This window comes from Anopheles cruzii, chromosome 3, assembly GCF_943734635.1.
Source record: "Anopheles cruzii chromosome 3, idAnoCruzAS_RS32_06, whole genome shotgun sequence".
Classification (NCBI taxonomy): Eukaryota; Metazoa; Arthropoda; class Insecta; order Diptera; family Culicidae; genus Anopheles; species Anopheles cruzii.
In genome coordinates, this window is record NC_069145.1 from 36,556,022 (window position 1) to 36,578,436 (window position 22,415).

At 47.2% G+C, this 22,415-nt stretch overlaps 1 protein-coding gene across 1 annotated transcript in view; it reads left to right on the forward strand.

Moving 5' to 3' along the window:
- Window positions 1–728: 728 nt before the first annotated feature.
- Window positions 729–22,415, forward strand: part of LOC128274802 (afadin) — a 31,394-nt gene continuing 9,707 nt past the window's right edge. Inside the window, exons 1-10 of the mRNA XM_053013113.1 lie at window positions 729–836; window positions 1,363–1,471; window positions 1,602–1,795; window positions 1,868–2,320; window positions 2,416–2,497; window positions 14,573–14,925; window positions 18,431–18,552; window positions 19,196–19,696; window positions 20,031–20,703; window positions 20,800–21,694. Coding sequence (XP_052869073.1) covers window positions 729–836; window positions 1,363–1,471; window positions 1,602–1,795; window positions 1,868–2,320; window positions 2,416–2,497; window positions 14,573–14,925; window positions 18,431–18,552; window positions 19,196–19,696; window positions 20,031–20,703; window positions 20,800–21,694 — 3,490 coding nt within the window. The remainder of the gene's footprint in view (window positions 837–1,362; window positions 1,472–1,601; window positions 1,796–1,867; window positions 2,321–2,415; window positions 2,498–14,572; window positions 14,926–18,430; window positions 18,553–19,195; window positions 19,697–20,030; window positions 20,704–20,799; window positions 21,695–22,415) is intronic.

Genomic DNA, 22,415 nt, shown 5'->3' on the forward strand with positions numbered 1-22,415 from the left:
TATGACAAAAAACCACTGCTATCGCTATTTGTTCACTAAATCACGCGGGAAATCTCACGGCGCTCTCCAAATATTCGTTTGGAGCTTTATCCAAACTATCACGCATAAAACACAAAAACTTGTATAGTGTGTAATTTTATAGCGTCCAACTTTTCTAAAAACCAAAAAAGCACACAGCACGGCACATCCGTCTCTTTCGCACCGGCGCAGAGACGCCCAAACGGCCAGGCCACAGTAACAAAGGACTTCCCGTCTTTTCTTGTCAAAAAAAACTCGCTCGACTCCGGACCGATCAAAAACCAAACCGCTCGTGGTGGTGTCCACATTTCGACGACCTCATGGTGAATCCTTATAATGTTGCTTCCATTTTCCTCTTAGCATTGGCCGTTGCGGTCGTGATTTTGGTTTGCCATCAACCCAGCTTCTAATCTTCTTTTTTACTGTATTCTCTCTTTTACAGATATTCGTACTAAGGCAAGTGCTGAAAGACAATGCTAGAAGCGTAGCTGTTCTTACGGAGTTCTACGAGCAGTTCAGTTTTCCCGTGCGCGACATTTTAACCTCTGTTTGACTTCCTACTTTCGAACTAGATCGGGTCAACGAGCAACGACAGTATTCGAAAACACACCGCGTGATCGTTCAGTGACGAAAGTTTTCCAACAAAGCGGTCGAAAAGTGGCACGGAAAGCTAGTGTATAAACGGCGAAAGTTTCTACTTCGTTAATAAAATGTCACTAAACGAGAAGCGAATGTTCGATCGAGAAACGCTGCGATCCGTCATCCAGCAATGGAACACGGTTCGATTGGACATTTTCGCTCTCTCGGAGCCGAACGAGGTAAGTGTAGGTGCCAAGGCACTATGTGTGGACAGAGCCATAAAACAGATGAATGAACTGCCCAGAGTGCAAAAGATCTACGCGAGGATGATTCATATTTTGCAAGCAAGCTTTTAGAGTTCAATATCGTTTAACGAGTTTCATCCATCCGATGCGATACGCCTTCTTACATCTTGTTTCATAGTCAGATTTAATATAAAAGTATCGTTTTAAAAATGTATGACACATTGAAAGCCGCTTTAAAAAATAAACATTGACATCTTCCCGAAGACACATTTTAAAGCCCAACCTGCTGTGCATGATTGACATACGAAAATGGTGCTAAAAAAGAGCTTTGCTTTGTATGTTTTGCGAAAAACGAAGTAAATTCTCCGAACCGTCGTTCGTCTTCTTTGCTCCTTTCGGGCCAAACACCCCATAATAGTATCTCGAGCCGGTTTACCTGTTTTCCATTTCGCCGTCTATAGTCCATTTTTTCCATTACTCATTGTGTTTGCCTTGTTTTTCGTCCTTCCAATATCCTCAGAACCTGGAATTCCACGGTGTGATGCGATTTTACTTTCAAGACGAGGGCCAAAAGGTAGCAACGAAATGTATCCGCGTCGCTTCCGATGCCACCGTGTCCGATGTTATCGGTAAGTAGTCAATGGCACCCGCCGCACAACCTGAAACCGTTGAACCGGAAACAGATACGATTATCGATACTTAAAAATGGTTCGTTTGGTGACTCAAACTTTGGTACTCTGTTGTTTTTTGTTTCATCAGAAACGTTAATAGAAAAATTCCGTCCCGATATGCGAATGCTGTCCCTGCCGAACTACGCACTGTACGTGGTGCACGCGAATGGCGAAGAGCGAAAGCTGAACCCGGACGAGAAACCACTTCTGGTGCAGCTGAACTGGCACAATGATGACCGCGAGGGGCGGTTTCTGTTAAAGAACTGTGCCCAAAAAACAAACGTAAGTGAAATGTTTCTTCAGAAAACGCATGTGATGTTGTTTATTAACGTGTCTGTGGCTTTCTCTTCGTAGACTTTGGATAGCATCACAGATCAGCAGAGCTTCAAGCGAAAACTGTCGAAGCGGGAAAAGAAGGAGCAGAAGAAAAAGGAAAAACTGAGCAAACTGCAATCCGGTGGGGGAAGTGGAGGCGCCGGTGGTCCCGACTCGGAGAATCATGTGGCCGAAAAGCTGTACACCGAGCTGCCAGAAACATCATTTACACGCTCGATTTCCAATCCGGAAGCGGTGATGCGAAGGCGTCGACAGCAGAAGCTGGAAAAGAAGTTACAACAGTTCCGGTCCCGAGACGGTGGACCGGATACTGGGGGAACGCTGAAGATTTACGGCGAAAGCTTATGTCGGGACGTGCCGTACAAAACGTTACTCCTCTCGATACGGGACTGCGCCCAGGCCGTCGTGCGGGAGATGCTGGCCAAGTACGGTATGGACAAGGTGGATCCGCTGCACTACTGTTTGGTCCAGGTAAAGAAAAAACATTCGAAAAGAAAAGGACACATTTCACCGCTCTAGACACTCCTGTAACCTGTGTTTACCTTTGGTCGCCGGTTTCGTTACAGGTGAACAGCGACGGCTCCGAGTATATCCTGGACGATGATGAATGTCCTCTCTCGATACTGATGAACCATCCCACATCCAGAGGTAAGTGTTTTGCGTTCACATTTGGGAAGTCTCTTCATGAGGAAGGTCGTATTATGATGGATTGCGACCGTTAACGGAAGCTCTTTAAGCCATTTTCAAAATACGCTCGCCTTAACCTTATTGTACGCTGTATTGAACACTGATTAAAAATTCCCATGGAATCCCACAGCTCTGAGATTTTCTAGCAGAACCGAAAAGTTCATGTCCCTGTGGGTCTCCGATGTGTACTTTTATCCGAATGCCCGAAGGGTTGTTGATCCTAGGTTTTTAACCCTTCGTTTGGGATCAAAATGTTCAATTCGGAAATCGGAATGGATTTCTTTCTTCGGATGCTTCTTTACTCCAGTTTGGGGTTAATTGTTTCGTCTTCGTTCATCACACTACGCGCTGCTACCAATTCTTTCTTTGTCAGTGTCCAATGTCATCAATAATGCATAGCGTAACAGTCCAGCGCGATTCATTTACGTTGTGAAGGAAACTGATGCCCAAAAATGTATTCGTTTGAATGAACACTAGAATACAATAGGGGAGAGTACTAGAGTACTATTATTGGGTTGTAGTGGTATTGTTTGTGATATACAAACAGTAGGATGTTTAAGCTATCATTGGGTTGCTGCATAAAAATTACGACACAAGCGTAGGGACTCTGCGCATGGTTCCACTGATTCAATGATCTTTTTCCCATTTCACTAGTAAAATATGAGCTGAATGAAGAATTTTGAATTAATATAAATGTTAAAAAACGTTGTAAATTATCCAAACGCGATGAGATAATTCCGTTCGTAACTGTAGGTTAACAGTGAACTTGGTGAAGAAAGCTTCTAAGCATCGTACGCTAGCGCCATCTACGTATGAGATTGGCAACTGAGATTACGCGCCAAAAAGGGGATGAAGCAACCGAATGCTACTTGAACATCACTAATTACAGTCATACACAATTACACACACAATTAAAAATAAACAATTCGGGCCTATATTGCACTACCATGTGTTAAAAAAAAATCACGTTAGTTGATTAAATAACTACAATCTGTAAGAGAAAAGTACCTGGTCTGCGAATTGAATTAATCGTTCAAGAATTAAAGGAGTCGCAGATACGGTGCAATCTGTTTTACCAAAGAATCATAAATGCATATATTCTTCTCACCTTTAAATGTTTTTATCTAAGTATTGATCATTTCTTAAACTCACAATATTTGTATGCTCGAAAGGTTGACTTTTTAGCATTCGATATTTTCGCTGGTTTGCCATTGTATTGTAAAATTTACAAAATTCTGCCTCACCATCGCCATATGTAAAAGAAAATTAGCTGGCCACTGCTTTTTATCTCACGAAAAAAATCCTGTAACAGTGTCCGACAGGTTCCTCCGTTGATGGCCTAAGTTCTAATAGTAAACGCATATTTTTGTTTGTCAGGAAACGCACCGAATTCGCATGATTGATGTGATACATCTTGACATCTGAAATGTTTATCAATGTCGTAATGTTTGGCGTAGTGACCGCCGGACCGTATACCCGAGAGCTTCTCGTGTTGCGATGCTAGGTAGCGTTATCGTTACAATCACCATTACTACGAGCATCACCGTGGTCCTCGTTGTTCATTTGTGCTCTCTTATATCCATGAACAACGGTCAAACCACGCGCACACACACAGACGGGAGCCAATGCTCTTTGACTTTCTATCGCAATGGTGGTCACTATTCTCTCTGAAAATTAGTTTACATTAGACCCTGAGGGCACGGAGCAAACCGGCGGGAACCGATCGCCTTTCGGTGTTGTGTCCATAACGTAAAATTGTACTACGCCGAGAAATAAAAACGAGAAACGCGTGCCGATGCCTGTTGGCGGTGGCAGAATATGCGTCCGCCGAACCAGGAGAGCCAACCGCGCGCTCCGGGAGGACCAGGCCTGCGAGAGAGCGATCCTCTCGCGGCCTGCGCTCAGGGAGCGAATCGGTGGCGGCGGCGGCGTGCAACTGCCGTATCGGACCCGCCGCCGCCGCCGTGTCCCATTTGTGGACCGGGCCCCGTCGTCCGCTGTGTGGTCGTGCCAAATCGACTGCACGGCCTTTCTCGCCGTTGTTCCGCGTTCGGCAGATCAGTCACCAACATGCTCTCGTTTCGTGCGGACCAATAAGCTTTAATTCGTGTGTCGAGTATTTCTTCAACTACCGAAACCGGTCGGGTTAGCGGGACGGATGTGTGGAACAAACGGAGGAAACGGCACGCCAGGAGGGAATATCATAAACCTAGAGGCGACCGGGGACGACCGAAAAGGCGAAGAAAGTGCAAAGCAATAAGGAAAACGTTACGAGTGGGTCACGTAAGCGGCAAGGGAAATGGCCTTTTCAATTATGACCTAGAACACCGATTTCAAACAGAGTCAAACCACAACAGACAGAGAGTTCACGCCAAAGCTCGCCAAACGCCACAGGTCCGTCGATTTCCGTTTTCGGTTTCAATCGGTCCCGAAAATGGTCAAAAATCTATAAAGTGCATTTAGCTAACGAGGTCAGCTAACCAGTGACAATTGCACTCTCTGGTCAATCAGGAGCATCGAGAGTTACCGCGTGTAAGAATCGGTGACCTTAATACGCTGAGTACTCCGTTCCCAAAACAGAATTGTGTACATTGGCGGGGGCCCCTCAACTGCAACACATCGCCGTAAGGTTTCGTTGTTTTGATAACGCGGCTATGATTTCGAATCAAACGCAATACGCGCGTGTGTGTTGTGGCTCATCGCTATTGGTTGCGGATAGTCTTTGAACAGGCATTGTGCGTCAACAATTCGTATTGAAACGATGCTCTGGAGCTCCCATGCTACGGGGCAACAGTTGCAACAGTGTCCCTAGTAGAATAGCGTGCAGCGAGGTGTTGCGTTTGTTACAAATCATTGTTTATTCACAATGCAAGCTTTATAAGGTCAGGGCCGCAGAACGTTCGAGTGCACCGCGAGAATCGCCTTGGGGAAGTTATTCGATTTCGAGTACGTCTTGCCACACAGTTTAATTTGGTGATTGATAAATAGTGATATAAAAATGTGCTCGATGCCCATCGATATGTATTTTGTGGATTGGTCATAAGTGAAGCAAGCATAAGTGGCACTGAGTAGCCCACACGGGCACAGATAAGAAGATTCCGTCGTGCTAAATTCCAACACCTCGCGAAGCACCGACACGTTGCCGATGCTCAGACTGGCACGAAGTGATCGAACCGGTTCAACAGTCAGGCGGACAGCGACGGTGACGGCGGCGGCGACACCATGATGGACTGGGGCATACGACGTAAGTGTGATTTATCTCGTCCATCCTTCGATTTCAATATTTTCCGGCTCCGCGTATCAGGCGCATCGCTGGCTCATTTACCCGCCCATCGGCAGCGTGTGTTCCAGGGGGGGACACTCCGGAAAGTGCCTGTCCTTTTCCCCGGCTAGACAAGCGGGAAAGTGAACGTGATGTAATGGACAAAGTTTTAACACACACAAGCACACTCTTTCCGGACGACACGGCCATCATGGTGTCGTATGTACAGAAGCAATGCCGGCAAATAATCACCGGCCGAACGACTCTGGCGCGCGCGGACCACCACCATGTACAAGGAAAAAGTCTTAATAAAACAGCGTCCAACCGTGCCAAATCGGTCCTACGCGCGCCGGTGCCTGACGGCGGGGAGTGCTGTGCAGTGTCAAGGACCCGCATTTCGTAGGATCCGGTAGTGTGCTAAGGCACGACAAACCTCCTACTTCTTCGCTCCTAAGGCTTCTTTACCGTATACGGGGCTTTAATGATGAGTTTTCTTGCCCACTTCCGTTTGTTTTGTGCCACGTCCGCGCGTTGGCACCGCTGCTGTGTTGAAGTGCTTTTTAACGCCTTTTTTCACTTCCGCTCGACAAAGCCTTCAAAGCACGGCGCTCCGGCGCGCGTGTGGCGGCGCGTTGAGCAGCTGCAAGAAAGGCACAGGATTTCCGAGTGCAGTGCCCTGCGTTTTACATTTTCCGCCTAACATTAACGATGCGCTGCCTCCGTGTCGCCGACAAACGGTACACAGTCTCACAAAGCCTACCGTAACGGGCGGATAGATGTGTGGAGTTGCACACCCGGTTTGCTAAATGCTTTTTGGAAACGGGTCAATCGCACTGTTCAACAATTTTAACGGACTAAAGCGAAGTCACGTAACGTCAATCGAGTTTTCCGATGTTCACCAAATGCCTCAATTTTCGCCAATAATTATGCACGTTCCTCGTTGTTTTTAGTAAACGATGGAGGCGCCTGGTAAGTGACTTGGCCATGTGCAAGAAGATCTGTGCTTGATCGATTCTGTACACGTTCATGCTTTTCATGCGTTTCATTAATTTAAAAATAGTCTGTAAATTTTCATTTTTACACTACACCGTTCACACCAACGGAAAATCGCTTTAATCAACAAGAAAATGCACATTTACGTTAATTGTGAATTATAATTGATAAAACTTTCGCTTGAAGTGAGTTCTCATTCCGATCCCTTAGGCATGCGCATCATCATTTCCCGGGCTTTTGAACGATTTTCCCAGTTTTCCCTGAAATCAGCGTCGCCTCATTACGGGCGTGCTAATTACCCTTGCGTGCAAAGTGGTCGAAAATTTATCAACTTTCCCGTTTTGGTACCCGTTGGCGGCTACCGTTCACCGTTGGCCACTGCCAGGAAGAAAGCATTTCCTCCACCTTGGCTTGCACTTCCCGGAATGGTGGGTTCCTTTAGCGTAATTGAAACATGAGCACAAACATTCAACAACGGCGGCTAATGATAATATTTTCCCCGAGTCTTATTGTTTTGGCGAGGCGAACCTTTCCCTTCACACTTTTGGAAGAAGCGTGTGCTGCTCATGTTACCATGTGAAGTGGTCCGGTAGAGCGTCGGGTCGACCGGAAATCAAGAACATGCCGCGGCCATACGTGCGCGCAAAGGCTACAGCTGCTGGGGAGTGTGCTAACAATTCCATTATCCCCACGCTACTCCCAGGAGATCCATTTAATTTGAACCGAGCAAGACGACGCTTTTTCAACATCAAGCAATGGACCATCACACCATCGTCCATTATTCATGGCCAGCCGTCAGCACGACGGAGCCAGCCACCGCGCGGCCGGTAATAGAACGTTCTGTCAGTTTTCGGTTTCAAAAAGTTTCGTAAAAAAATATAATTGGTTTCTCTGCACTGTTCGCCAGTGTTCTTACACTTTGTTTGGGCCACCACCGACGCCGTGGCTCGCTTGTTGTGGAGCAACAACGATACACAATGTTTATTTTCCGCAGATTATAAACTGATTCCCATTTAAGGTGATCTCGCTTTTCGCCATCGATGGTGACATTTCAAAAAGTATTCACAAAGCTCTACTGTATGGAGGAGGTGTGTTGTATGTATGTTTCGATTCTACGTTTTATACAATAAATAAACACACGTCTATTATTTTTGAACATGTTTTTTTTCTACTCTCACCTTACTGCGCTGCGCTGAAACACCGATTCAAGTTCGTAAAGCAACCGGGGTGAAAGTAAATTAAACATGTATTCGTAACCGCACGCCATCCTGGCATCGACATTCACCAACCTCTCTGCGCTGCTATTACTCTAAACATATCCAAATTGACGATGGCGTTGTATTCGATATATTTTTTCTTCTTCGAATTTTCTTTTACTTTTGACGCAAATGTGTCCGTTATGTACGACACAAAGCCTTCTTATCGGTATACCTCGCTATCGTTATCGATTTATGCATATGTTACACACGACGATACCTGCAACCTTACCACAGAGGGGGGACACGTGGTTCGAGTGTTCGGCCGAGGTTTATCTTTTCTTACAACCATCGAAAAACGGGGAAGGTGCACGATTTATAGCGACAGAATTTGATACCTCAATTGTCACCCGCAATCTCATGTAACGCGAGCACACGATGAATGGAGCACGAAGGATATGTTTTAAACATTTTTTTCGCATATCCATTAGCATTCAATCTCCTCGTTTTTTTTTTATTTAAACCGGTGATGTCGTTTGCTTCTCGTATCTGATTAAATTGATGGATTGTTATTGCTCATTGCAAGAAAGTTTCTTCGACACAATTTTCGTTCGACAGACTTACGGGTTATTCCACATTACGGAATAAGTTTGATATTCTGGAAAGCTAGAAAGAATGGAGTTTTGGTTTCCTGGAATTTTTCTTATCCACTTCGGTCGTAGGCCAACTTCCGCCGGAAGGGCAAATGAACTTGGTATAAGCATGCGTGTATTTTAGTCAATGTCAACTCTAATCGATTGTTGCATAAACGATGACGGAGCCCATCCATATGGTACACGGTATTTCGACAGTAAATTAGCTACCTCAAATCGATAGTAGCCCCGTACCGCGGTAGCGTTGAGGTGTTTCATTTTTCTGAATCCTCGAACCTGACCTGCATGCGCTGAAGAGCGTTCCTGTGGCGCCGTTGACTTGGCCTTACCTCTGCCAGTTCTGTGGAGGGAGTCCATTCTTTTTAGTGGGTCATGTTTTGCATCCAAACGAGAGAGGATTTATACTGCCGAATTTGCCAGTTCGGATGGAATTTCATTATCATTTTAATCAAAAAATTTGGCTCCCAACAGCAGCTCCCCAAGGAGGATGCCATCCTTATGGCGTGGAGCTCTGAGTGGCTTCACACGACGTTGTTCACGTCGGCGATGGATTTTCGTCGTTAGAATGTACCTCCCGTCTGTTTGACAGGTTCTCTTTGAAGCGAAGGCGGAATACGGTGCGACAGATTTGCCCTTTGGAAGATGTGAAAGTTCACGAAATGCCAGAGCCATCATCTGTTGTGTGTCGTCCGTACGTCCCGAGACTGCCCAAACAGAGGGTGCAGGTTTGACAGTTTTGCGATGCACTCGTGTCTCTCGTGCGCAATAGAACACAAACAGAATCTCTCTCACTGGCCAGTGTTTTCTACTTCGTCCGCCATTCCCCGGCTCGGACTAGGAGCTCTCAATCCTTGCGTAATGGGTCCCACACGGCGCACAACTATTACTTATCTGAATTTAATTCGACCTATTTTCGGGACCCCCGTAGTACCAATGCTATTCTGCTACCAAGGACCCCGATCCGAGGACCCTCTCGAACGGTGTGTTTGGCCCTTTCCATTGTGGGGACTCCATGGGGACCAAAAGGACCAAAGGGGAGTCATCCATCGTGTCACTATCGCTCGGGCCCTTGCAATCCTTCACGGCGACGACGGCGACGACGCTTCTTCCAGCGGGGAGAGGGTGCACTTCACAGAACCGTTCTTTTGTTGTCGTTTACTATTTCCATCGCCCGGTCGGTCGGTCGATGGGTGTCCCTGTAGTTGTTGGCTTCAACCGACGTGGGTGTGTTTGTGATTGAAAGCTACCAACACTCCGATGGTGGGGCGGAATCATGGCCACCACATGGCCCAAGAATATTTAGTCTCACCGGGCGGTCCCTCACGGCGGTGTAGGGTGCAATGTATACGTACATACGTTGTTCTGTTCTGGCCCGCCATTTCTTCCAGACAAACGGCCGTTCGCTGTCGGTTCACGGAAGGATAAAAAGGGGTATCCTCTCGATCGGCGCCCGCCCGCCCGGTTGCCACCAGAGGCGACCTCCCGGTGTTCGTTTTGGTCGCTCGCGCGCGCTTACGTCGGATAATTTTTCGCCCACTCCGGGCCACCAGTCGGTGTTTGGTTACGCGTTCGGACAGTCGGGTGGTTTCCTGCATCGTAAGCGGCCCGATAGTTGCGTACACAGGCACGCGCGCGAGTCCTTCAGCTGCTTCTGGGGTCGCCATTGCATCGCCGAAGGTATGTGTTAAAAGCATCGCCCTCCAGTTTTGCTCGATCCGCGGTTTTGCCCACTCGTCCATCGCTCTTCTTGGGGCACCCAAAATCGGTTCCGTGTCGTGCCAGATGTGGATCGTGACAAAGCGACCCGTTTGACGGCATTTGTCGTTTAGGAGCCCAATATGTCCCTGTCCAATAACGCCACCGGCTGTGAAGCATCGGGTTATGCAGTGTGCCCCAGTGGTTATGATTGTGAGTCGTTGTTCCGGGTGATAATAATCAGTGTGTGTCGCCGCCGTCTGGAACCGGGAATGGTTCAACAATGTGCACTGCCGCCACCGCGCGCACCCGTGGCAACGTAGTGGACTGTATCGATCGGTCCCTGTCATAATACTATCGGCTTTCCGGCGACGACTACCGGCGATGATAGCGGTCCGCCTGCCGGAAGTTGAACATTGCGATGCGCCACGGATTGCCGTCCGATGACGACACACATATTATTTGTTAACTCTCGTAACGCGTGTGACACACGACATCGGTAAGAAAGCCGGGGAGCTTCAGAGAGAGGGATGTTGAGGGAAGATAACTGCTCAACACCCCCTTTTTGGAGCACTAACAAACAGGCAGAGAAAAAAGTGGAATAATGCTATCGTTGTTGCGATAACTGCAGTTTGGAGGGCGTACGTAAGCTCTGACTGTACCATAACGATACTCCTTGTGGACAATGGTCCGACCCGCACTGCGCATCGGTCCGACGCGAGCATGATGACCACAAATATGCACAACAGGAAATTAACATGCTCCTCCAAAAGGGATTAAAATGAAGTTATAATGATTCATTTCGTATGCACCGCTCAATCATTATTAAGCTCCCCGACACGTTCGGGCTTTTTACCGCGTATCAACGTGTATCCCGGTATGGCGCTCTGTTGGTCACAAATTGATAAAAGCTTACCGACGGAACCACGAACGCACACACTAGTGGATGCGCGCTAACACATCAAGGTAATCCGCCATGATTTAGATCCGTTCCGTAATCCGGTCCCATCTGCCGTTACAACGAATTACATATTGCATTTCTCGATCGAAAACAACGAAGAGGAATCATGGCTGAAATGGCTGATATTTCGTGAAGCTATGTTGGTGAATATGTCTGTTGGTTAGCTATCGCTCCAAAGTACCGCCGCTGCTAATGCTTCACTGATCGATCGGAGAGCTTCGCAGCAACACAAATTCCTTTTCGTTCCAAAAACTGCCCCAAACATCTATTATTCTCTATTTACGTTCTTTTGAGTAATAGAAGTTTTTCCCCGGGCACGACGTAATCGTCCGAAAAGTGCCGGTTCGGAGAAAAGTTTTATTTAATTTCCTGTTCCATCGTCAGGGGCCTTGTGTCTGCTGACAGCAATTGGAATTTGGTCTTCCTGTTGTGTCTCGCCGAAAGCCTTTCTCCGCCGCCGCCGGCCTTCAAATTCTATGCCTTGACACGGTCGGCGCTTTGCCGGTGACGTTGAACGGTTTTGTTGAATACCTTTCAACTCCACTTCGACACTGCCCTAATGGCGTACGTCAGAAGTTTCGAAAATTATCGTATTTTCTTTATCTTATTTCTTAATCGTGCATCGGAGCGGAGCAAACATCGACGGAGTGGCTGCTGGTGTGCGGCTGGAAAAGAGAATCCGGAACGGAGAGTGATCGCTTTCGGTGACTTTAGAAAACCTGTGCAGCGGCTAATGAAGCAACGCGCCGAGCAGAGCAGATACTTGGTCACTGCTGAAGTGGCGCTCTAACCGAAGCTTCCGTAAAAACAACAGGGGATGAAAAATCGCTTCGAGTCAGCATAAGTGAACTTGATTAATTGATGGCGATAAGGCGCAGCCGGGCACGAGCCGGGGCGAACACGATTTTCCTCCGGCCACCGTGAAAACGAGATTGATGACGAGAAGTTTCTCCGGATGTTGTGCTTACCGAACGTCTGCGTTGAAGACCGAAGATCTTGAAACGAAGATTTCGCGCAAACCAAAGGCCACTTCGCTGGGTCCACCTTCCAATCGCTGGCCTCTCTCGTGCGTTCACGAGAACAAACCGGAAGCCGGATGAAGACCGCCGGGTTGTGTTTACCACGATGGATCGCGCAAAGTGACGTCAACCTTTGCGCGCTTGCAGCGCATCTTCGCGAAGATATGGCACGCGCCTGACGTCCCGGTGCTCTCTGCAGTCCACGGTTCCGGAGAATCTTGTAATGCGTAGTGTAAACAAATGGACCGGTTAGAATGCAAACAGTGCATTGTTCGTAATATTTCTTATGAGAAAATACTCCTCAATGGAGACGCCCGGTGGAGAGGTAAACACCCAACACACAGCAGTAGCAAAGTGTCCAGGCGTACTTTTCCCGGTTTCTCGGTATGCAATCAATTTAGTGTCTGTGCGTCATGGCGTTGAACAGTTCGGTTGAAACCAGCACACGAAAGTGGTTTGTGTGGGACGTGAAAAGTATGTCTTCCAAACAAGCGGGCGTCGCCGTGCATAATATCCCTTGTGTCGGTTCATATGTGTGTCTGGTCATCGTCATTAGGTTATTAAATTGCCACGCCAATGTTCTGAACTTACTACGTTGGGCAGATGGAACATATGCCAAATAATAGGTTCGGTAAACGACTGGAAACGTAATTAAGGACATACGAACGCACCGTGGCGTGCCGAGACGAGATAACAGGGGCATTGGCCTACGCGTTTGCTGCGTTCAATCAATGCGGCTTTTGTTTTGCTCGTGTCTATACTACCCCACAAAACAGACACAACTATGTTTTTCTGTGTGTATGTGTAGGCGCGCGCTGTCGCCGGAGCGGTCAAGGACATCTTTGTCATAATGGATATAGTTATGGCCGGTGGCGCCAGGATATCGGCCTAATCTGTCGATAAGACCCAATACCACAGCAACATCGTTTCGTCGGAAGGGAGCCGCACGTGGGACACCCCTGCTACCCACTAATGCCAATAAAGGCTAAGGGGCATGATCTTTTCGCCTTCCTTATTTTGATCCCTGCTTGACAAACAACGTTACAGATTGTGCCCGGCAACCAATCAGAATAAACCGGAGATGCTTTGTCGGTCGTTCGGGATGTGTTATCTACGTACATTATCGTTCGGACACAATATGGAATGGTGAACCATACCCCTTGTAAATCCCCTAATTTTCGTCAACTTCCAATCTGCGGTCAAACGGGTAAGATTGCGTTGACCGTGTGTTTATCCCGAAAACTGGCTGAAGAAGAAACCGGGGATCGGTTTTGAGAAAAAACACTGGTTCCTGCATCGCCCCGAGCAGGAACCACTTAACATTCTACTGCACGAAACCGCAGCTTCACGGCCATCGAGATGCTCGCCGTCCATTTTATTAATAGTAACAGTTCCCGGTGCCGATGCGACCTGGTTTCGCACGCAGGAAGCGTTCCGTTTTCCCCAGTCAGCTAACAAATACAAGCCAATTGACAGTAATATTTCAAACACCCTCCCCAACTGTCTGGCTGCCTGAGGGTGGAAGCATCTGGTGTTGATGATGCCATAGGCAGACACTCCGTGCTCCGTGTTCGTCCACTCTGCTTTCCACCGCAAGCAGCGCGCCGGTAACGCAACCGATGGCTTAGTTTGCTTGTAAATTTTTAAATGAATTTTCAATTTCCAACCGGGCGGCACAACACACCTCGCGGCACACGAACGAGCAGAGCGGTCGAGATCTGGGCGCCGCACCGTGTGTAGTTGCTTGGGTATGCAAATGTTTAACCAGAACGCCCCACCAGACACAGCTGGCTTGCACCCCGTACGTCGTGCAGCGGTAGGCCGCGAGAATCAGGGTCAGAAACTGCTTTACGCGGAGATATTTAATTATGAACATGTGTACTGATTAGCAGAGTCTGTTGGAGGTTAGGGTTAGGGCTGGTAATGTTGCAGCTAATTGAAAGCTCAAAACAGCCTACTGTGAAAATAGGGCTACCGCGATGCTCGCTTCTCGAAAGTGTTTACAAGTCCGTATCCGATGGAGATCCTGTTTTGTTGAATAAGTTTTTATTGCTTTTCGTTCCTCATCAGACGTTGCTTTGAAGATCTAATGGAAAAATATAAAGTATGTAAAGTATTGAAAACCGAACAAACATGGTAACACCAAAATGGTTCGCATTTCCACGCGTTACATAATCCCTAACCTATTGCCGCAATATTTGTTCCCGGCGGTGATTAATTTGGCTTCTGTTCTTCGGTCTTTTCTTCTGGCGCGCAGGTTCGATAATGTTTCACGTGCGTCGGCGACCGGCGGATTCGCAGCCGCGAAGACGGAAAAAGAAACCGCTCGGCGTGTCGAACGGTGGCAACAACATCGGTGGCGACCGCGAGGGCCCGATGTTGATCGAGATCACGCACAGCGGCGACGGCGGTCGGCGTGTCAAGCTTGGCAGCGAACCGATCGAGGTCGGATCGGCCAACACCAACGCCCTGCAGCTGTTCGGACCCTCCATCCAAGCCCGGCACTGTCTGATATCCATGCACGACGGGGTCTGCACCGTGACGCCCCTTCACGCCGATGGCACGACGTTCGTCAATGGACACCACATTCAGCAACCAACGATACTGCACGTAAGTATGGAAAAGCATTTATAGTCTGTAAATAGTTAACCCGCAGTGAGTTAAAAATGTATGTCAATCATCACGAAGAGACGCACGATGGTGTCGTCGTTTGGTTCCACCTTTGACTGCACGTTTGTTTTATTTACCGTGATCAACTGTTTTAAATGGCCAACCCATTTACATTTTCCCCTTTACAGTTTCCAAATATCGTAATTACACGATTAACTTCGGTTCAGCGCAGTAAATACTTTATGCTTCCCTCGGTGATTGGTAGGATAAAGCGGTGCTTAAATTTTTTATCAGGGAAATAAGCTCTCCTGGAAGGTTTGGCTTACGGATACGCTCCGTTTGCGCTGCTTCGCCGTTCTCTTGCCGGCTTCGAAATACATCGATTACGCGGTTGAGAAGAGAACTTGAAGGTACGGTTACAGATCTGGCGCGGTTCCACGGTTGTTCTGTGCTGTTGTGCTTTTAGTACACATCATCGATTTAATTTACATGAAGCCCATCATCTGCAAGAAATCCCATCGCACGCCGTAATGATTGTTGATCCCCCCGGGAGCGGGACTAGAATAAATCATTGATGTAAAGGACGGTCCATTCTAGACAGCTGGCAACTGAAGCAGAAGTTTCACCTTTCGGTCGGATGCGGAACACGCTAAAGCTTAGGAGAAGAGCGGCAGCATCTTTGCACACTTTCCCCTTTCATGGGGGTAAATCCTATCATTTTGCCCCAGCGCTGAGGCAGGCAAAATCGCAAACGAAGCCGCCGTGTCCTGATGGGTAAAAAGGATTGCCTTTCTCATGCATACAAGTGTTGGTGAAGCTGCCAATCGTCCGCTTGGATGGAAGATTGCCCATGCTTGAAAGGATAAATACGAGCTTTACAAAACGGATAGAACCCACCGTTCCGTTATGTAAATAATACCGGAAAAGTAACTGCGTATTTCGATTTTTATCTCATTTGGCAAATTTTTTATGCAGACCATAACATAAGTTGTACTTAAAGAAAATGATAAAAATATGCAATATTTTATAAATTGTTCAGCAGGTACATAAAAAAAGGGTGCGCTTAGTGCCACGTGTACCCTCGCTCCATCATTACGGCGCTCCGTCCTTTGCGCGACTGCTTTTTAAAACTGCCAACGTCCTCTGTCACTTCAGCAATGGTTGAACAACGAATGCAAGCTTGGGATAAAATATTGACCCAATTTTTTGTGCACATTTCGCCCAAGCCGGCGACCCAGCATCCAGAAGAATTGGTAGTTTCAGCTGGTTCTGCTTATGGTTCTGGTGCAAGCTATATATAGAGTCAACTTCTTCGTGCGGCGGGAAGGGCAATGTCGAGTTCGTAACCTGCCTCTGTGCACACACTGCACATCGTTCTCTCGGTGCCGTATTTTCCACGTTGGATGGCTCGTCTGGCACGATCGATTGTCCCCATTTCCGCCATCTGATACTGGCGTGTTTTAAACCACTCATGAATGAAACTCAGCTTGTAAACGGTAACCACCTTCTAAAGAAGCGACATTCTGTGATTCTAATCCAATGTATCGTCACGGTAGGATGTTTTAATTAGAATATTTTTCGACCGCATAATAGTGTTACTGCCGTGGCGTCGAAACCTGTTCACAATGCTAACGGAATGAATGACGCTTTTAAGATGTTTGCCAACCACAAATTGGCACAATTTTTTCTTAAAATTATCGTTTTTAATTTTTTTTCTTAACTTTCGGACGATGGCGGATGTACGTCAAATATGGCTCGTCGCGGGGCGATACGATGGTTTGAAATCAAAGCGGATGAACTGGACAAAATTTAATTTAAACCTAACCACGAAGGATACAAAAGTGGAGAAAGTAAAGTTATACTAGACCCAAGAGCGCCATCATACCGATGTCAACCACTTTAGCGGCTCCTTGACCGTCGACCACAAGATCGGAACCGCAAGGCAATAAAAAAGATGACCTTCACGAGACAAATGAAATATACCATTTCCAAATCCCCTGAGAGAGCGAGAGAGGATGGTGAATTGTTGTGAAATTGTGGGGAAGATATAAAAGTAGGAAGGCCTTCCTCTCCTGCAACACTTCCTAATTTGCCGCTTACCATCCCTTGAAATCGATGAAGCAAATAACGAATCGAAATGTTGAGTGTCTTTAGAGCTGTGTAGCCTTTTCCGTCTCTGCGCTCTCTAACCACTTTGCCGCGGCTGACGTAGCCTTTACTCTACCGGGTAGCTCAAAAAAGGTCAAACGTCGTCAGGTCCGTCGCTGCGACATACCATCGGTCAGTGTGCACCAGAGTGAAATAAACCAACTTCAAGGTTCCACTAGATACACCCCTTTTTTAGTTTTTCTTGCTTTTCTTGCCAAGGTGGCGAATGGAGAAATTCTTGGGACCATCCCCATTTCATAGTGTTTTTTGTGACCTCTAATGGCCTAATTTTCCATGCCACATAGGGTTGCAATCAACGACAGGGAACTGCGCTGGAACTGGAAGTGATCAACGGGAATGTTGGAAGGAAGGCATCTAGAAAGGTGTTGTTGATGATGATTAATAGGTTGCAATTTGCTGTCCGAGCTTTTCCGGTGGTGTATACTACGCGCGCTACGTGACGACAGTGAGACCGCGTGCTTGTGAAATCGTGCTTAGTGCTAAACGAAGCAAAAGTGTCGCCAGTTCTGATACAAGAGAACCCAGGAGAGCTCGCCAGAAATTCGCCCGAGTAGTCAAATAAGATTAAAAATGCCCTGCTGCTCAACTCGCTTTTGCTTGCGACGTACTTCTCTAGCAGCACTGGTAACTCGTGCAATGGATGAGGGTTGGTCTTCGGAAAGACGGACACTGTGGACTGTGTACGGTCTTGATTAAAACCATTAAGCCTGGAAAGTTACAAGGGTTTTAATTTAAACTGTCTGAATTAGTTACGTACACCTAAGGCCAGAAAACCGTAAATCGTTATGAGAACAAAAAACGGTTAAAATATGATACAAACGTTGCTTTAGAAAGTATGTATGTTTATCTTTATTTTTTGCAGTTGACCCAAAATGGGTAGAATGTTTGCTATATCATGAACACAATTCATTTGCAAAGAGTTTCCGTGTCTGGTTCCTTCATGTTCAAAGTATTAATATACTTTTAGTAACTTTATTTTGACAATTTCAACATTAAAGTGAAGGTTCTCCCGACAAAACTTTTTGACATTCGTCGTATGAAAGGCAACCCAAAATGTCGTTTACAACACTGTGCTTTCATTTCTGTTGCCACTTAATTTACGAAAAACGAAGAAAAGAATGCAACTTTCTTGGCGTTTGCTGTGCGTCACCAAAATCAGTTTTTGCCGTCGTTAGACACTTGTTTGTGGGTTAACTTTTGCTTCTTATCTCCTCGCTTTGGTCGTGTAACTAAAATATTGAATTTTATTATCCCTCGAGAAAGGATCTGCTGTCCTGCGCCAGAAAAAGGTTGTCGTTTAGGCTCATGTTCTTACTTTGCTTCACAACTTTTACAGAACGGATCTGTGGTTATGTTCGGCCGAGTGGCGTCTTACCGGTTCGTAGACTCTCCCTCCGATGGCCGCTACAACCTGGCACTGTCGCAATCTCAACTTGATTCGGCTTGTTTGTATGAAAGGTAAGTCCCGTTAGCACAGTTTATGGTAGAGAGCCTCGTGGCGAAATGGTTATGCGGTCCACACACCACCGGTCGTGTCTGGGTCGGTGTCGTACAATTTATGGCTTTTACATTTTAATGCTGAAGCGAGATGCGTACATATTAGAACTCGCTTCTCGCGCTTGTGCTTGATATGATTTACCGTCGAAAAGATTAAAAAAAAATTAAATGGTTCTTTCGCTTTCAAAACGTGTATTGTTGGTATTTCAGTAAGAATGTATATTTGTTTAAAGATAAATATTTGTGTGTGCTCATACCATGTGGTCACCATTTTTGAATTGTGTAACATTTGTATGGTTGTTTTGAAACATGAATTAATCGGATTTCATTTTATCATTTTTATTTTATTTATTTTTCTCATTCTATGTGTTGAATCTGTTGATGCTAATGTTGTCGTTGTGCTTAATGTCGTGTTGTGTTATCGTTCTGCCACGCTCACTCGCAAACCGTTGTCGTAATTCATTATTCCAAATTCTACGCCATTTTCGTTCACGCTTAATTCACACGCAACACACAACACTTTACTGCACATTTAAATTCCGAATTGCACAACAACTTGCGGACCATTCTGGAACGTCATCTGTCACGTCACTGTCGTCATCAGTCGATCGCCAACGTCACCAACCTCTTGGAATGAAGATGAATCCGACAGTCCGATCAGCTCTACTCAGATGAGCTCAAAGCTGGCTCCCGGAAGCGCTGGGACAAGCTTTCTTGACGGGGGGCCGAGTGCTTCAAACAGTGGCGACACCGCTCATTTGCAGCATCATCATCAGCCGCAACAGCAGCAGCAGCAGCCACAGCAGCAACACTTGTTTGGCAAAACGGGTTCGTTCGACATGCAGTCAACCCCGGGGTCACAGCATCCGCCACAATCTCATCCACATATGCACCACCACCATCCGGGTGGTCTCCTTGTGACGGCCATCGATGGTCCGGACGCGATGGCGGGTGGTGACGAGTCGATCAGTAAAGCCCATAATCAAGAGCTCGCCGAGAACGAGAGCATGCCCGGTGGTGGAGGAGGACCGGGTGCCGGTAACGTTGGCGAAACGGAAACAAAGTCAATTTCGAGTTTTAAATCAATTGGATCAACCAACGACAGGTAACCGTACACAGCACTCTCTCAACAAAACAACACCTGGACTGGAGCGAGAATGGTGAAGCATACATTTGGCGCAGCTGCATCATTCCGTCCACGGTCCTTTCCGCTTTCTGCAAATCTGCTCTTCATCTCCTTTAACCTTTCGTCTCGATACTTACCGCTCGTCGCTGACATTACTGTTGAAAAGCTTTCCTTGTTTCTTAACACTTTACGCTACGCAAATGCTCTATGCTATTTGTCTTCACTTTGTGCGATGAAATCTTTACCTCTGCCGCCGTCTCTAGTTCTCGCATGGAGGTCCTATAATGGCGTTCTTCTGTTTTTTGTCTCGCAGGACCAGCACCTTCCCAAAGCTTCAACCGTCACACGCAGCAACCTCGATAGCAGGAGAACCGGGTGGCCAGGAACCGATTCTCCCGGCGGTACTCGAGTTTCCGGAGCAAAACCAGGAACCGTTCCTCCAGTCGGTCATTAGCGAACTGGACGTCAACTCGCCCAACTTCAAGCTCGCTCCGGTCTACACGCTCTACCTTTGTGCCAGATACCGGGCATCGACGCACTATCGTCCGGATCTGCAGCCTACCGAACGGGCGCACAAGTTAACCGTGTTTCTGCACCACGTCGCCAACCTGATTCAGAACGTTGTCCAGGAGCAGTATACGGACGCCAAAATTCTCTCGTTCTGGATGGCCAATAGTTCCGAGTTTCTGCACTTCCTGAAGTCGGACCGTCACATCTCGGCGTTCAGTGTGCAGGCGCAGGAAGTGCTGGCCGAGAGCGTGCAGACCGCGTTCCGTAATCTGGTGTCGATATTTCACGTCGAACTGTCGCAAACGCTGAACCAGTTCCTGTCGGAAAACATCGATCACGATTCGGCTGCCGGTCTGGTACTGTCGGTGCTCGGCTCAGCCATGGCGCTACTTCGCCGGTGTCGCGTCAACGCGGCCCTAACCATTCAGCTGTTCTCGCAATTGTTCCACTACATCAATGTTGTCTGTTTTAATAAGGTAAGCGTCAATAGAGGTTACCCTGTTACACGTTCGATAGTCTCCAACGTTGAATTATTTTGATCGCGGCTAATTTTGTGTAATTTCTTCTTTCAGTTCGTTACGACCTCCCACATGTGCACGAGTGCTTGGGGCAAAGCATTGAGCGAACGGCTATCGTTGTTGGAACTGTGGGCCGAAAAGCAGGGTCTCGAGTTGGCGGCCGACTGCCATTTGGCAAAAATCAATCAATGCGCCCAGTTCCTACAAGCGCCCAAAACGTCCGTCTCCGATGTGCAGCAGCTGGCTTGCTCCTGCTTCCGCCTGAATTCGCTGCAAATGGGTGCGCTCCTTTCACAGGAAACGATCCCCCGAAACTTGATCGACACTGCGGTGCGGATGGCAGAATCGGTGGCCGATGAGCTAAGCCGTGCCGATGGACGCGAAATCCGACTGGAGGAATCGCCCGAGCTGCCGTTGGCGCTGCTTCTGCCCGACGATGGTTTCAGCTGTGACGTAGTCCGTGGCATACCGGCGGGCTTGGTGGATTTTCTCAACCCCTTCCAGATGGCCGGCTGGTGTCGACTCGCGTCCCAACCGACCAGCATTGGACTGTGGACGGTGTACATGCACCAGTTCAATCAAGGGCGCTCACCAAGCGTAATGTCTAGCAAGTTGCCACAGCCCGAGGTACAAATTATCAAACTCCACAAAAACGCCAACGGTATGGGGCTGTCGATTGTAGCCGCCAAAGGGGCCGGCCAGGAGCGGCTCGGTATCTACATCAAGTCGGTGGTTGGTGGTGGAGCAGCCGATCTGGATGGACGGCTGCAGGCGGGCGATCAGCTACTCGAGGTCGACGGACAAAGTCTGATCGGAATAACGCAGGAACGCGCTGCGGATCACCTCGTTCGCACGGGGCCCGTCGTCACGCTGAAGGTCGCCAAGCAAGGTGCCATCTATCACGGTTTAGCCACCCTCCTTCAGCAGCCCAGTCCCGTCATACAGCGCGGTAAGTGCTTCGTCAGTTGAATTTTCCGGGCTCTTTGGTTTCCTACCTAACAAACACTGACCACAATACATTATGCGCATAGAGATTAACAGTACAATAAAACAAACGAATTGTGTTACGATTATAACCCATTTTGTTTATTTTTTATTTTCTCTCACTAATTTGTTTAGTTGTTTATTAATAGTTCACGAAAAACAGTTAGGAAGTTGTACAATTTCGTTCATGCTCGTTTATTTGGTATATTATTTATTTGACTAACAATCACTCCGGGTTGAGGTTTGAACACATTAATTATGTACTGTTTTAAATTTGCCCTTATGAGCAGTTGGCGCAATTTGTATATGCTATTTTCTTATTGCTCGACGAATTTTCTTCTTCCTTTTTCTTGCTGCTGTGGATCGATCACGCGTGCGCGATACGCGATCATGGCGGGTTTTCAACATAATTCACTAACAACTTTCCTAACCAAAACACTAATATGGTAACACGATGTCGATTACATTACTTATGTCGATACTATTTGTTGTTCGTAATGTTACTTTATGTACTTTATGTCGGTCCTTTTTGATTATGTTTCTGGGACGCGGTGCTTGGTGCTTTGTTGATTGACAAATTACTGTTCTCCGGCGGGGGATCAGAGATGGAAAATGAGTTCAATTGTAACGTGTACGATAATGATGGCAATCATCGCTACCACTTTGGCCGTTCAAACGAAAGTCTT